The sequence below is a fragment of the Lampetra fluviatilis genome, chromosome 11 (assembly GCF_964198595.1).
Source record: "Lampetra fluviatilis chromosome 11, kcLamFluv1.1, whole genome shotgun sequence".
Classification (NCBI taxonomy): domain Eukaryota; kingdom Metazoa; phylum Chordata; class Hyperoartia; order Petromyzontiformes; family Petromyzontidae; genus Lampetra; species Lampetra fluviatilis.
In genome coordinates this window covers 8,867,414-8,882,027 of record NC_136285.1, presented here as the reverse complement: position 1 = coordinate 8,882,027, position 14,614 = coordinate 8,867,414, and the positions used below count along the sequence as shown (strand labels likewise).

General features: G+C 43.1%; 1 protein-coding gene and 1 non-coding gene across 2 annotated transcripts; both read right to left on the bottom strand.

Annotated features, from left to right (window-relative positions):
- Positions 1-2,408: 2,408 nt before the first annotated feature.
- On the bottom strand, positions 2,409-2,549 carry LOC144934909 (U4 spliceosomal RNA). Its single transcript, XR_013637222.1, has one exon. It is a non-coding gene; the product is annotated as a U4 spliceosomal RNA (small nuclear RNA).
- A 4,272-nt stretch (positions 2,550-6,821) lies between these two features.
- LOC144934775 (mitochondrial import inner membrane translocase subunit Tim17-B-like) lies at positions 6,822-12,759 on the bottom strand. The gene is made up of 6 exons (XM_078860909.1): positions 12,657-12,759; positions 11,299-11,398; positions 10,883-10,946; positions 9,459-9,587; positions 9,022-9,132; positions 6,822-8,660 (listed from the first exon to the last, which is right to left on the bottom strand). The coding sequence occupies exons 1-6, from the start codon at positions 12,680-12,682 to the stop codon at positions 8,566-8,568; spliced, it is 525 nt and encodes a 174-aa protein (XP_078717035.1). The 5' UTR covers positions 12,683-12,759; the 3' UTR covers positions 6,822-8,565.
- Positions 12,760-14,614: the final 1,855 nt, after the last annotated feature.

Sequence of the window (14,614 nt, the reverse complement as noted above, 5' to 3'; positions counted from 1 at the left end):
GTAAACAAGGTGTCAGTTTTGTTGCCAGATAAAAGGGTAAAAAAAACAATTATCATATACTTACAATTCATCTAGCTCGTGTATACGAGCTGATTTTTCACTCGATCTCGGTGATGGATGTCTTGTCTGACATGTTGCTTCCTCCATCGTGATTCCTAACCATTGGCCCCTTCGAGTGACATGGCCTGTCCAATCTCGCTGTTCTTCATATTCAGTATGATGTCTCTAATTAACACGTGTCCCCTCATCCAGGTCCTCTTTTTGTCTGTCAGTGTAGTTCCAAGCATGCTCCTCTCCATGCTTCTGTGCACACTTTTCAGCATCTGTTAAATGTTGTAATCGTCCGTGTTTCTGAACCATGTATCATAGCAGGTAGAATGCAGTGATTCCAAACTTTCTGTTTTAGGTACGTGGGTGGGTTACTTTCCATTGTTACCCAGGACACCCTGGACAGCCTTGCAAACGATATGTTTCATATCTAGGGATTATCCAGGTGACATTTTTTAATTGAAAAATACATTTTACTTTTCAAAATCAACTCTATCCTACTCTCATTAGGTGATAGGTTTGGTATTGTCGACTTCTGTCATCAATAAAAACTGTTCCTTTCACAACACTCCTTTCATCACACAGTGTCTCCCTTGGAAATAAACGCTTTGCCTCAACAGCATCCCACTTGGTTTTTAATGCAGTTTTACTTTTACTGTTAATAAACACGCTTTAAGGCTGACACTAGGTGATGAAAGAGGTGAGCGTCTGTCATTATCATTAACAACCACCCACAAACCTCCCGACATGGCATTTTGCAGGAACAGTAAAATGTAACATATCCCGAACCCACTGAGGACCGAGTTAAGGTCGCCACATGTCCAAATTTCACCTCGTCAGGGAATTTCTGTTCGGGTGAGAGGCATAGATTTGTACCGAGATCTGGTACCAGTATTGTGTTGAAATGTCTTGCAGAATACTGACCTGCACCGTTTTGATAGGCCTAGGCTGACTGAGAAATATGGAAAAGGTGATAACTTTAGGACAGAGGTGTTGGAGGTTATGTGCAAAGATCAGATGTGTGAACATTTATAGAAAATGCCAATTAGACCATGCACAAATACTGCACTGAATGTGGCCAGTTTATTGGTCATGGGGGATACGTTGCAATTCGATATGTGATGCACTGAGGTTGACATTTGCAAATCAATGTATCTATTTGGGCCCCGAGTCACCGAGAGTTGCCACAAATGCACACGGTTTCCTTTGGGCTGAAGCATCAAGCAGTAACCCCATTTTTTTTTAATTGAACATATATTGAGATATACTGGGCAGTTTCACCAATAAGGTAACCCAAATACTGGTGCTGACAAAATACCTCGACCCCTGGAAAATCCTGTGGGAGCATATGCAGCATAATTACAATGCTATGACTGTACTTTATTTCATATATCTCGATCTTTTATCACGGCCGTACAAGTGCTTTGTCGTCACGGTTGGCTATGCGCGGTCTGAAAAAAGTTCAACATGCAGAAAATGTAATGCTGACATTCTCACGCACATTCAAAATGTATCCTGCACGGTATCCACGTCGCAGTCTGCAACTCCCAGGGCAGTCACACCCACCGGCTTGAAGACTGCTGTGCTATTCGTACACAAATCGCGTGTTCAGAAGAACGCATCAATTGAACCTTATTGCGGTACCATAGTACCCCGGCTCTCGCATAATGTCCGTGATGCAGTCATTTTTAGTCTGTTGATGCTATTCGGCAATCGACTCATCTCGACGAGCTGTACACGATGCACTATTCAAAGTTGATTTTTTTCGATAACGGATTTTTTATGCTGTTTGGCATTTGGACATCGCGGAGTGTGGCACTGATTTCGGATTGATTGGTTCCCCAGTCGCGGAGTTAAGTACACCCCTGGAAAAAATAGTGTCCCAGAAATAAAATGTTTAATTGCCTCGGCCAATTTGTATTACAGTATTTGATAGCCCGGGGTGCCGCCATAAGGATCAATTGTTCTGCTGCAATGTGTTCGATCGCCCCCTGTTGGATAAGTAGCAATTTTTTTTTACAAAACACGTTCAGTGAGCAACTCAACGCTCTATTGCGTAATGCAATCGCATAAAGTTACATACTTTAGACATAGTATTGTAACACATTCGACACCCTTGTAATACAGTACTATATAATAGCACACTGGATCCGCAATGCAGAGATCGTTGTAATTAACGCTCCCCATCGCTGCAGTTAAAGCAATGGGCACGTTCCTTAAATACCCCATCATCGTGTAGCCCGCAGTATGAATAATCAGGACTACTTGGGCTAAGTCGAGGGTTCTAAAATTAAAGCGCACGTTTCCGCTAATTTCTCTTCAGAGAAAATTCGCGTTCTGTTTTTCGTTGAAATGTGAAGCTCCCGAAGGAGCTTGCAAAAATTGCCGACAGCGACTATATTTCAAGTCGCCGTGGCGGGGTATTGGGAAAAGTTTTCAATTAGCAATAATCGCGCCTCGGATAAACCTCATTGGCTACGATACTGCCACTGCGCAAAGCTACCGTGTAAGCCTCCGAGTACATCTCTTATGTACGGACCTCATCTCTTAACGCTATGGGTTGCCTAAATGAAACAATGAGCAATTTTGATGTAAATACATAAATACATACCCCAATACTATACAACACGTTATCTAGACACATTACAAGGTTTACATTTTTAAAAAGATATATATTACTTGTAAACGTACGCAAAGTATTTATGGAGTACAGACGTCTGCCTCAATTTGCATATCAGATGACGTCACTTCCGAATCCGTTTATCACGGTGAAATGGCAAACTTATCGTATCTTTTCATCTTTTTTATAGTCCACGTTTACATTGCAGCGGTTTAAAAAAAAACACATTCAATGTGTCTTGAGATGGCATTTGCATATAAACTACAATTGCGAGTAATACAAGAGAGTAATTCATCTGGAAATATTATTGCTCGTCACGTGTTCAACGGGAACACGGAAGTAGCAGCGAGAATGAGACTCGCGTTACATCAGCCACGTGTTTACAAATTCACCGGATTGTAAGAATCTCAGTAAAGTAAGACGCACCCAAAAAAAACCTGTGCCCGGTGCCAATAAAGGCATGGAAAGCCATACCTGTCAACCCCTTATCAGTGCCTCCTACCTTATTACAGACCAATTCAGTCCGTATTGGTGCCCTTATAAATCTCAACGTTCATCCCACAAAGTCCCATCACAAGGGAGAAACACAGACAATAACCACTTGTTCAACCACCACTTGTACACTCACCACTACATACCATCACAAGGGATAAACACAGACAATAACCACTTGTACACTCTCACCACTAGTACACTCACCACGACATACCATCACAAGGGAGAACCAGACAACCACTTGTACACTCACCACTAGTACACTCACCACTACATACCATCACAAGGGAGAAACACACAAAGACAAAACTATATCGGTATTGAAACGGATGTACGCCGTATGGACCTGAAAACTTCCCCTATACAGTACAGTACAAGAATACGGGTAAGCCGTATGGGTTGACAGCTATGGGCATCTGATCTCAAATAAGACTCATACCGCATGGTTAGCTTTAAAATACCCGTGACAGTGTCCAGCAGTGAGAACAAAGTGCGTCTTGTAGTCCAGACCATGGCGCTTGGCTTGTCCAATTCAGACATGAGCCTGCCTTTTCGCATTGTGCAACATGTTTGCGTGCCTTTGGAACGTAACGATTTATACGTTTGAGAATACTATATTCTATACATATACAGTTATCTAATAAGCCAGGTAAATATCACCCTCCCAAAATAATGGAATCTCGTAGTGCGAAGAAATGATGGAACACTTTGAAATTTCAGAGTTCGTGTTATCAGTTCGGAAATATTAACAATAAATGTCCAGTCCACGTTTTATAATTCGGCGTTTTTTCCTAATTTGATAGATTTAAATATTCTCTATTACTCTTGGTATAGTGTGATGAAAGTATTTTTGGGAGGGGGTGAAAGGCAACATTTTGGTTTCTTATATTGTTTTTATAAACTCATTCAAAGGTAACATTGGACCGTTCTTGCCAGGATCAAAATATAAGATTAGATTGTACCCTTTCTGGCAATAAAACAGGTGTTAAAATGTTCAAACACCAAATATAAACCTGTTGCAAGGAATCAAGTTCGCATTAACCACACGTACTTGTGATGAATATGCTACAAAAAAGCATGCTCTGATAAAATATATGCATTGTTTTTTAAATTGATTGGCCAGTAATCCCCCCACCCACATTGCTCAAGAGCGCAGAAGCATGGTCACCACATCTACGTCTCTATATAAGGAACGAAACAGGAAGACTTCTCCACAAATATGGCTGTCGCCTGATGAAGCTAGTTGTAATTACTGGTGAAACGTCGTACTCCGATTGTAAATGTCGTGGCTTGGCTCTCCAACACACCGATGTGCTGTACTAGTGACGAATTGGCCACGTTCTGTTGACGTGACAAACCTTATTAGTTGGCTGTGTTGGGTGCTGGTGGGTTTTAACGACACATTTTAGATATTCACGCGATTTAACCCAAAAAAACACCTCAATTATGGATATTGGTCGCGAAAGCCTGCTACGTGTTAAATAAACCGATTGGCCTACACCAGTCTTCTTTATGGCCTCGTCTCACCAGTGTCAGACCAGAAAACGCCAAAAGGCGAACGCCACAAAGGCAAATAATAAGTCGGGTTGAGTAGCAGAAGCCTGTTCGCCAAAAGACAATGCCTACATTGCCAGAGCATGTTTTTGTTTGCATGTTCACCGCAAGTATGTGCGCTTAATGCAGGCACGATTCCTTGCAAAAGGTTTCTGTTCGGTATTTTAAAATCTTAACACCTTGACATAAAGCTTTCGTGACTGCAGGAATTCATATCCTTTGGGTCCTTCGGTAAAGCCGCGTAGAAAGAAAAATATTTAAAATATCACGTTTTAATCGCAACGCAAGCAATCATCATCAGGTGAAAAAACCCATCTTAACACGTTTTATTGCAAAAAAAAACTATTCTCATTCAAAGGTATGCTGCAGTGGTTGCAATCTTTGGTGGCACACTGTCCTTGCAATGCAGACTGACGTCGGTTCCATCTCGCGGTGCGGTAGCTGAAACTGGTGCAGCAAATGTGTCGTGACTAACTCGGAGACACTAAGAGTTGGAGGCACTTCTTTATTAACAAGCACCATCGGGGTTAACACTTTTATAATTAGTCCATTATGATCAGCGACGTTACTCAGGACAGTTGGTAGGCTGCCTGACTGGTGACGCCCCGAGATGGTGAAGACGATGAGAATGGTGAAGACGACGAGAAGAATGACGAGAATGGTGACGACCTGAGCAGCATGACGAGGATCCCACTCCACACAACAGCCCAAGGTCCCCTACAGGGGCCCCTTTTATACTCTCAGCGTGGCCTGGCTCCGCCCCCGACCACGCCCCCTTTCTAGAACCTACCAGCGAGTTCTTGTCGTGCCCCTTGTGACCTTTCCCCTAGATCCCCATCTGGTGTATCACGTGACCTGCTGACGTCAGGGCTGCTGTAAGCCGCAGATCCCCTTCCCTGCCAGCAGCCAGCGCTATGCTGCTCCATTACTGATTCTATGCCACTGGTACAGCAACAATGGGTCGGCATGTCCCGTGTAGTGGGATAAAGTGTGGGTATTCCCACATCTTCTAAACCGTCTGGCCAGTGTCGGAGAGTGGACAGCCTCCCATTAGAGCTTCATCTCGTGGAGGATCTTCCACCTGCAGTGGCGTGAACAATAATTGCAGAGCTGCACCTTGTCCACACGTGGGCTCTCAGCTTGTTAAATAATGGTTGTACGAAGCCCACCAAACAGCAAAGATTGTGACTGCTATGATAAATGATTGGATCACATTAACCATATTCGATTGAAAAATACCTTTGGGTGATTCATAAACTATTATTCGGCAGAAAATGTTCTAATTGGATTAAAATATCAATCGTTATTTATCTCAATATATATAAAAGGCAAAGTTGTGATTATGTGCGTCTGTTAAAAATGTTTAGCGTACTTCCCGACATGCAACAAACTTGAAATTTGCCATGTGGGTATTTTCCAGACTACACCATGTAAAAATTATTAAAATACACTTTTTTTGGGGGGGGGGGGGAGCTCAATAATGCATACATTTTTTGCACGGCAAGTGAGCTGTGATGTCACATCTGTCATGTGACCAGCGCATGTGGAAGCGTCACGCAGCGTAGTGGTTAGCGCGCCGCACTACGAACCCGGCGACCCGAGTTCGATTCCCGCTCACGGCCACCACCGGTGACGATTATTTTAATCGCTCCTGGGCCTCCCCTAGGTCGACTCAGCCTCAAACGAGTAACTGCTGTGGTGTGTGAACATCGCCACTGGAGACACAAAAGCGGCCGGGCGTGGTGAATCCAAGTCCCGGGCGAAGCCGGGTAGTAAAGCTAGTACTGTATAATGGATTGGCATGACATTGCTATCGCTACGTCGCAATTGACTTGTCCTATTTTAAATGCAAGATTAAACTGCAGCCGTTCACGTGATATGCGAATTTTTGTGACCACGCGATCAATTTAAAGTGATATTGGTCATCCACTAGAATTTAAACATGTGGAGTTTACCTTTTTCACCAGTTTTCTCATCCAACATCTACTAGAGGAGAACATGCATACTGGGGATCAGTCTGGGTTGGTCTGTCCCAACAGTACAGCGTACAATTTTGCAATAAACGTGAAGATGAAGCACGCGCAGCGGTTATATCGCCCGTTACTTTATTACATTTGACGTACGTATATTGTACATTTCTATACGGTTCATCGGTACAAACTCCAGCAGTGATTTAACTCTTCAATCGTGGTAGGAACATTCCACACATGGCTGCAGAGTATATTTTGTTTCCCTTATTCATGAAAATTAAATGTCCCCTTACTTTTTTTGTTGACTTTGAACACGTAAGAGAAATCTTGCCTTATAAATACGACTGCACATGACCAAACCTACACAAACACATCAATCTTGTAAATCGTGTCAATGTAATACATTTCTCTGCAAGCTTTAGTTTTCGTCCAAACACGGTTTTAAACAAAATGCAGCAAGTACACACGCAGTACTTATTACAGTATATGGTCCATGACAACCTTAAAGCACAAGCCCAAATTCCAAAGGTTACTCCTTAAAATAAACAGAGTACCATTGTCCATAATAAATAAGGAACTTGGGTTTAGGTGAATTGGGGCTTCTACTTGATGGTTGTGGACTTTCGTTTATTGCAAACCACTAGAATTTAGTAAGTGGCTTGCATATTGTAGCAGGTGCATGCTTTTTAGAAATTTACTTGTATATATATTTTTATATAGCAATATTTACAATGTTGCATCAACTTAAGATACATTAAGGGCTCTACATTTTTGTTATGATTTCCAGTGGTTTACTCGACGAAAACCTGGTGGGTGACCCGAATTTTACTCGTGGCCACGCACGGCTACGATAATTAACAATGTGGAAACAAACGTCGGTCCTGGGCAATTCAACTTCATCAACCTTTAACGACTAGCGTGAAGAATGGTCAAAAAAACCTCCCATGACCGCCATCGCATTCATCTAGCAGTGGATTGTCAAAGGGCTGAACACGATTCTTCGGAAGTGACGAGAATGGAACCCAAATGTAGACGTTCCCAAGCAAAATATATCAGTGCCGTCACTTTTGCTTTGAGATTTTCAGCGAGCAGGTAATGCACCATTATTCAAATGGATTACTCTGTAATGTCTCTAAAACCTAACAGTTTAGTAATATTCACAAACATGAAAACTATATCCTGACACTGAAAGGCTTGCATAAAACCCTCAAATGTTTGCAAATACTAAACAATGCAGTTTCCAACTAAAACAATTAGTTTGAACTTGTATTTGTTACAACTGTAAATATTACCATCTTCAGACATTCCCACCAATAGTGAACAATGCTGTTTTGAAGTGCCAATGAAATAATTCCAACAAAGAGTGTAAAAGTTCAAAGGCAGTAATGTATTAAAAGGCCAAATTCATCTGTTGAAGTAATCTATGACTAATGAGTGCACAATTGCTACTTAAACCTAGGCTTATTTTCTTCTCAAAAGCTTACTCTTGGTCCACAATAAGAATAAGACTGACATACAAGCCAGTTCACCTTGACAATTCAACCACTTATGAGGTCTACACTCAGCCCATGAAATACTCCACACTTGGTAAAACAATAACCCGTCAAGCAATTTAACTCAATTTAAATAGTCAAAAATGCCACACGCGGCTTCTTCAGTGCCCATATTTGAAAACGAAAAATACTCTTTACGGTAAACTTTCCATAACCAACGTGATTGAAGCCATCTGAGTGTGGGCACATAGGGAAACGTGTGAAGGTTCATTCTGCCAATTAACTTGCAGCTTGGTTTATTATTCATTTAAAATGAATGGCTCACAGGCATGAGGCTGCCTGCTGGCTGGCCTGGCTTACTCGATGCCACTTTCTCATGACATCTTCATTGATATTGGCCATAAGAACCGAAGCCCGCGGCAGGGAGGTTTGCAGGGGGTGGTGGTAGCTGAGCAGGATCTTCAACCAACTGCGGAGGGCCTGCAAAGGGTAAACCATGACATTCGAATATCAGGACTAACAAAAATACCATAAACATTCACATCCCTATATGTACAGGGTTAACTGTCATCTGCTGGTGGATTATACGTGCTTGCAACAACAAAAATCAAGTATTTGCATGCGCGTTGTTTGTGTTAGCTGCTCCTCATTTATCGAGGTTAAGTGTCCATGCAACGACACACATCCACAAGTACACCGATTGCTTCAAGGACAAAAAAGAGATGACTAATTCTACATCTTCACTACCAGTCTACGGAGGCAAACAAATGTTTTTATAGGTTTTGTGTGCTACCGTACACTGCTAAAATGGTGTCAAACACAAATTTCATTGTTCCCTCACCATTCTGGAACTGTGTAGATGTGAACCTTGTGAGCATGATTCCAACTCCCTCAATGAGCGCCAGCAGCACGCCACCCATGACTGCCGAGCCAACCATGGCCACCGGTCCACCTGGGTCAAGAACATAGCAGCAGCTCTTATAAATGGGGCATTATGATGTGCACGACAGCCTTCATTGGAAAATGGAATAACATACACTTACAGATTTACATTCCTCCGATTAGCACAGTTGGCTACGTACAGTGCGAAAGAAGTTCATGATACAATAAAAAAAGTCTACTGTGTATCAATGGTTTTATATTACATAAACTATAATTTTGTATTCTCATCAGACTGCAATACCCATTTAAGCAAGGTGTAGGATCTTACTTTCAGAGATTTCAATTAAATTGATCATTGAAGATTATCGGACATATAAAGACCGAAGTGAAACTAACTTCGTGCGGCCAGCACGGCGCCCGTGAGCGCCCCGCTCGAAATGGAGTTCCACGGGTCTTCCTTCCCACGAATCTTCACCAGGCCGCAGTCTATGGTGGAAAAGAGTCCTCCCCACACCGCGAAACTGCCTGACAAGGGAGAGATTGACTGCTATCATCACTTCAACATTAACTCAGCGGTGAGTGCTCTAACAGTGGCTTACAGTTCAAACACAGCTGCTGGTCAGAGCAAGTTATGTGACGAAGGAATCAAATAAGATTCTGAGACAATTGCAACATCCAATTTTAAGGACATAACACTCTGAAAGTGATGATGGTCAATGTATAGCACAGATATATCAAGAGCCAGGCACATTACTCCAGAATCATATTTGATATGCAACATCTTCATAGCCTTGACAAGAAAGTGAACAACCTTGAGCCAGCTACACTGTGTCCTTTAAAAAGCTATAAATACATGCATTTTATTTACTGTAATACAGTAGAGCAAAAACTGTGCTATCTTACATAAAAATGTTCTTTGTGACCTGCACCTGCTTTGCAAAAAAAACTCCCAGTTCTTGACAATGTTGCATTCACAAATAGCGAGATACTTCATGAATATGCATTAAGTGCAATTTTGTTGTTGTTACATTATTGTAAAATAATGAACTGCTCTTGAGATGACCTGGCATAAACCGTGCTCAGTAGAAATATTTTTAATTGTCATAACCGACCACTTCATTGAGTTCAGTTTTTTCCAAAATATTTACTTAAATACATGTAGTCAAATAACTGTGCATTTAAGTTAATTAAAAACTATATGCACTATTTTATATGTATTAGTATATGTAATACTCTGTTTAAGGGAATTTTTACTTAATGCAAAACGGGGAGAACATACAATCTCAAAACAGAAGGGCACCCCCCCCCCCCGACTTGGGAATCGAACCCAGAGATTTATTGCTGCAAGGAAAGTATTTCCACTGTACCACACTGCCACCCCATTTTTACGTCAATGCTTGAGCGAGCGGCTGTAGTTGGCCATAGAGGAGGAATACAACTCGGGGAATGATGACCTACAGTGAGGGAAAAAAGTATTTGATCCCCTGCTGATTGTGTACGTTTGCCCACTGACAAAGAAATGATCAGTCTATAATTGTAATACTTATTTCCCTCATTAAAATGCAAATCAATTTATAACATTTTTGACATGCGTTTTTCTGGATTTTGTTGTTGTTATTCTGTCTCTCACTGTCCAAATAAACTTACCATTAAAATAATAGACTGATCATTTCTTTGTCAGTGGGAAAACGTACAAAATCAGCAGGGGATCAAATACTTTTTTCCCTCACTGTATAGTGAATACACATTCTTACACTATGGACACTTTGTTGTAACAAAGGCATGGTGTGCTTGCATCAAGAGGGAAAGTCCTTCCTCACCTCCAATCTGTGGTCCCCGAAGTTTTACGGCACTGATGCTGCTGTGGAAGCGATGTCCCACCCCCTGACAAAACAAGACAACTACAATGCTCAGATATCCACACATTCTCCAGTCTGACAGTCAAGTCTCCAGGCAATACAAATCTTTGGCAGACCCAATGCTTTAATGAGATCAGTGAACCAGAATTAATAAAGCCATATTAAAACCAGGAGAATAGACGAAAATTACTGCAAATCGTAAGTACAGAACGTATTCAGGATACAATGTACATGTTCTAAATCCTTCGCAAAAACGTTCATGCTCAGAGTTAACGGCTGTCCATTCGCTTCATGTATCTTTAAGTCCCAAGGCAAAGAGGCTGCGTCAGAAAAATCTAAATGTGCATGTCACACAAGTTTTATAAGCGCTCGCTTACCACAGGGGCATTCCTGAAGCCTTTAATCGATTGGAAAATTCCTCCTCCAATTGCGCCCATGGTGAAGGCTCCTCCACAATCGTCAACTATCCTCCATGGACTAGAATTAAGTCACAAGCACACGCAGGGTTATGTTACTGCACTATGCAAACGTAATGGCGAGTAAAAATAACACAATTTAACTGCTACGCTCAAGAAAGTCTGGCAACATTTTTTTGATATATGCCACGCTTTTAGAAATCGTGTGTTCACGTATTCCTATAATATATGGAAACAGTTGGTTTCATGATGAGAAAGAACATGAATACATTTCCCCATCTTCAAAATTTAATCAACTTTAGCTACATCCCTTGTAAGTCGATGGGGCCCAGACCTGATTTTCTACATGCCAGTATAGTAACCACCGGAGGTGCCAAAACTTTAGTGGTACATGTACCAACTTGTTCACATGGCAATACAAGTGCATATTGTAACAACTTTCTACATGGACAATAAAGGTTAATTACATCATAGCTTACTCATGTGAAAAAAAGTTATCATTGTCCACTTTCATTGGACGTAAATAAATTGTGAGTTATGCCATTTCAGTAAGACACGGATTACAAAACTAACTCAAAGTCAAGATTTCGTCATCTAATAACACGACTACGGACACATGGTCGTCCGGAGGAACAATGCAACGTTCTGATTAATATCATAACCCTCTCTTTAACTAATTGTAACCGACGGCATACAGAACTTGGAACCATCAAAGTTTCGCTGAGGTTTTGCCATCTCATGCCCCCCCCCTAAGGACACGAAAGTGGCTCCGGGCACACTACGGCATTGAATGTCATAACCCATTTACTACACAGCGCAATTCACAATTGACCGCGACGAATACATCACGACCACGAAACCTCCACCACCAAAATGCCCCGAGCCATGACTATGGAACATCAAGATGAGACCCATCAGACTCAACGTGACCGAGGGCCTCTCCTTCAACCTTGGCGGGGCCTGCGGGGGTCACGACCGGGCTCGTCAGCGAGCCACAACGCCGCCTCACCGCCACGCACCAACAACATCGCGGCAATGACACCGTGGGGCCCACGCTGCACTGGTGGCGGTGGCCCTTCGTGTCGTGTCGGCTACAACTCAGCGTGCCGAGCAGAGGCCTGGGCCCGGCTCGATGCCCTTGCCCACGAGGTTACACAACCGGCACACGACCACGACAAAAGCAGTCAACGCGCCGCACGCGGGCAACCAACAACAATTGCCGCTCCACGCTCGCCTACTCGCTCAATTCGCCGGCTTAAAAATCGCGTCGCTCATGGGCAAGTGGCCCAATTAAAGAGGCCGCCGCCGTTAACATTTACCACGGCTCGCGTGCGTATTCCTCCATGGCTGGCTGGCTGAGGCGAGTGAGATCGTCCGGGTCGGAACTGGGACCGCCAACAAAACGTTCCGGGCCTGAGTCACTCCCCCCAACCACCCGACCCCTCCCCCAACCCCCCCCCCGACTCCTCCCCCCCCGACCCCTCCCCTAACCACCCGATCCCTCCCCCAACCACCCGACCCCTCCCCCAACCACCCAGCCCCCCCCCAGACCCCCCACCCCCTCCCCCAACCACTCAACTCCTCCCCCAACCACCCGACCCCCCCAACCACCCAGCCCCCCCCCCCAGACCCCCCACCCCCTCCCCCAATCCTTACCCCTCCCCCAACCGCCCAACCCCTCCCCCACCCCGTCAACTCCCCCCCCCGCCCCCCTCTCCACTAATTTGCTAAATTGGCTTATATTTTTGGTTCTTTCGGTGTGTTGCAGTCGACACGTCGTGAGAATTTTATTATTTAATATTTTGTATTATTTTATTATTTCCCTTCTACGTGACTTTACTGAAAGAACCAAGAAGATGAATCCCTGCAGTCACGAATTGCTATTGGCTTGCTACTTGCACGGGCTTCGTTGAAATAAAGCTTCCGGGTTGCCAACAATCGTTTCTTTTCTTTCCGGCGAGGTTCGACGAAACGTTCTGGGGGTGAAGGCGAAACACGTTGAGTGAAAATTGATTCTTTACCCTTCTATCTGGCAACAAAACTGACACCTTTTTACAAGGAGTCATGTTTGAATAGACCGCAATACCTGCAGTCATAATACAAACAAAAGAACATAACTCTGATAATGTGCACTGTCCTTGAAGTTGATTGGTCCACACCCGAGACAGCTTTCCTTAGAGCCTAGTCTCACATGGGTTGGACCAGATGACGCCAAAAGGCGCACAACTCAACGACAATGCACCATCAGAGTATGAGAGCTCGGGGCAAGCATCTACACTATGGGAACCTCATTTGCCAGTAAAAATATGATAATTGATTCTTTACCCTTCTATCTGGCAACAAAACTGACACCTTTTTACAAGGAGTCATGTTTGAATAGACCGCAATACCTGCAGTCATAATACAAACAAAAGAACATAACTCTGATAATGTGCACTGTCCTTGAAGTTGATTGGTCCACACCCGAAAGCTGTCTCGGGTGTGGACCAATCAACTTCAAGGACAGTGCACATTATCAGAGTTATGTTCTTTTGTTTGTATTATGACTGCAGGTATTGCGGTCTATTCAAACATGACTCCTTGTAAAAAGGTGTCAGTTTTGTTGCCAGATAGAAGGGTAAAGAATCAATTATCATATTTTTACTGGCAAATGAGGTTCCCATAACGTTGAGTGAAGTTGCATTCCGTTGCGTGGATCGATCGGCACGATTCTGTGAATCGGGTTTTTTAACTAATCGAGCGATCCAGGCATCGTAATCGCGCCGCGTGTAATATTCCATTATTCGGCGTTCGTGCAAAATTGCTGCTCTGTTCGATCAAAATCCACTTGCACATTATTGTTGAACGGAATGGAATTAAATAGACAGAACAGGCGATACATTACGAACGGAATAAAGTGTATCGATCCATGAATTCGATTACAATGCTGATTCGACTCTTGGTCGTTGCCCAACACGTATGCTGGACTTATGTGAAAAAGAGCTTCATAGCTCATCGGATTTCTCCAAAATGAATAAATAATATATATTCTGATTATCCCTCTCCTTGTGCTGATGCAGTGATGGAAATTCCACATTCGTATGGCAAGGCACAAGAAGGACCCTGGGCTCCAGGTACTGTGAGGCCCCCAGTAATATTTTCAAAAGGAAAACAAAGTTAAAGAAGAATAAGATTATTTTTTACGAGGCTAACAAATAAAATTGAGCATTCACAAATGAAATCACTTTTAACTTAATCTCTGCAGGCCCTCCAGCTGTCGGATGCCCCTGGGCTTGCA

Bases quoted from the DNA above. Each gene is read 5' to 3' on its own strand.
- LOC144934775 (XM_078860909.1), bottom strand. From the start codon at position 12,682: ATGGAGGAATACGCACGCGAGCCGTG. The intron at 9,133-9,458 runs GTTAGTTTCACT...TTCTTGACCCAG, and splicing joins CGCCGTGCTGGCCGCACGAA to GTGGACCGGTGGCCATGGTT. The intron at 8,661-9,021 runs GTGAGGGAACAA...TACCCTTTGCAG, and splicing joins ATCTACACAGTTCCAGAATG to GCCCTCCGCAGTTGGTTGAA.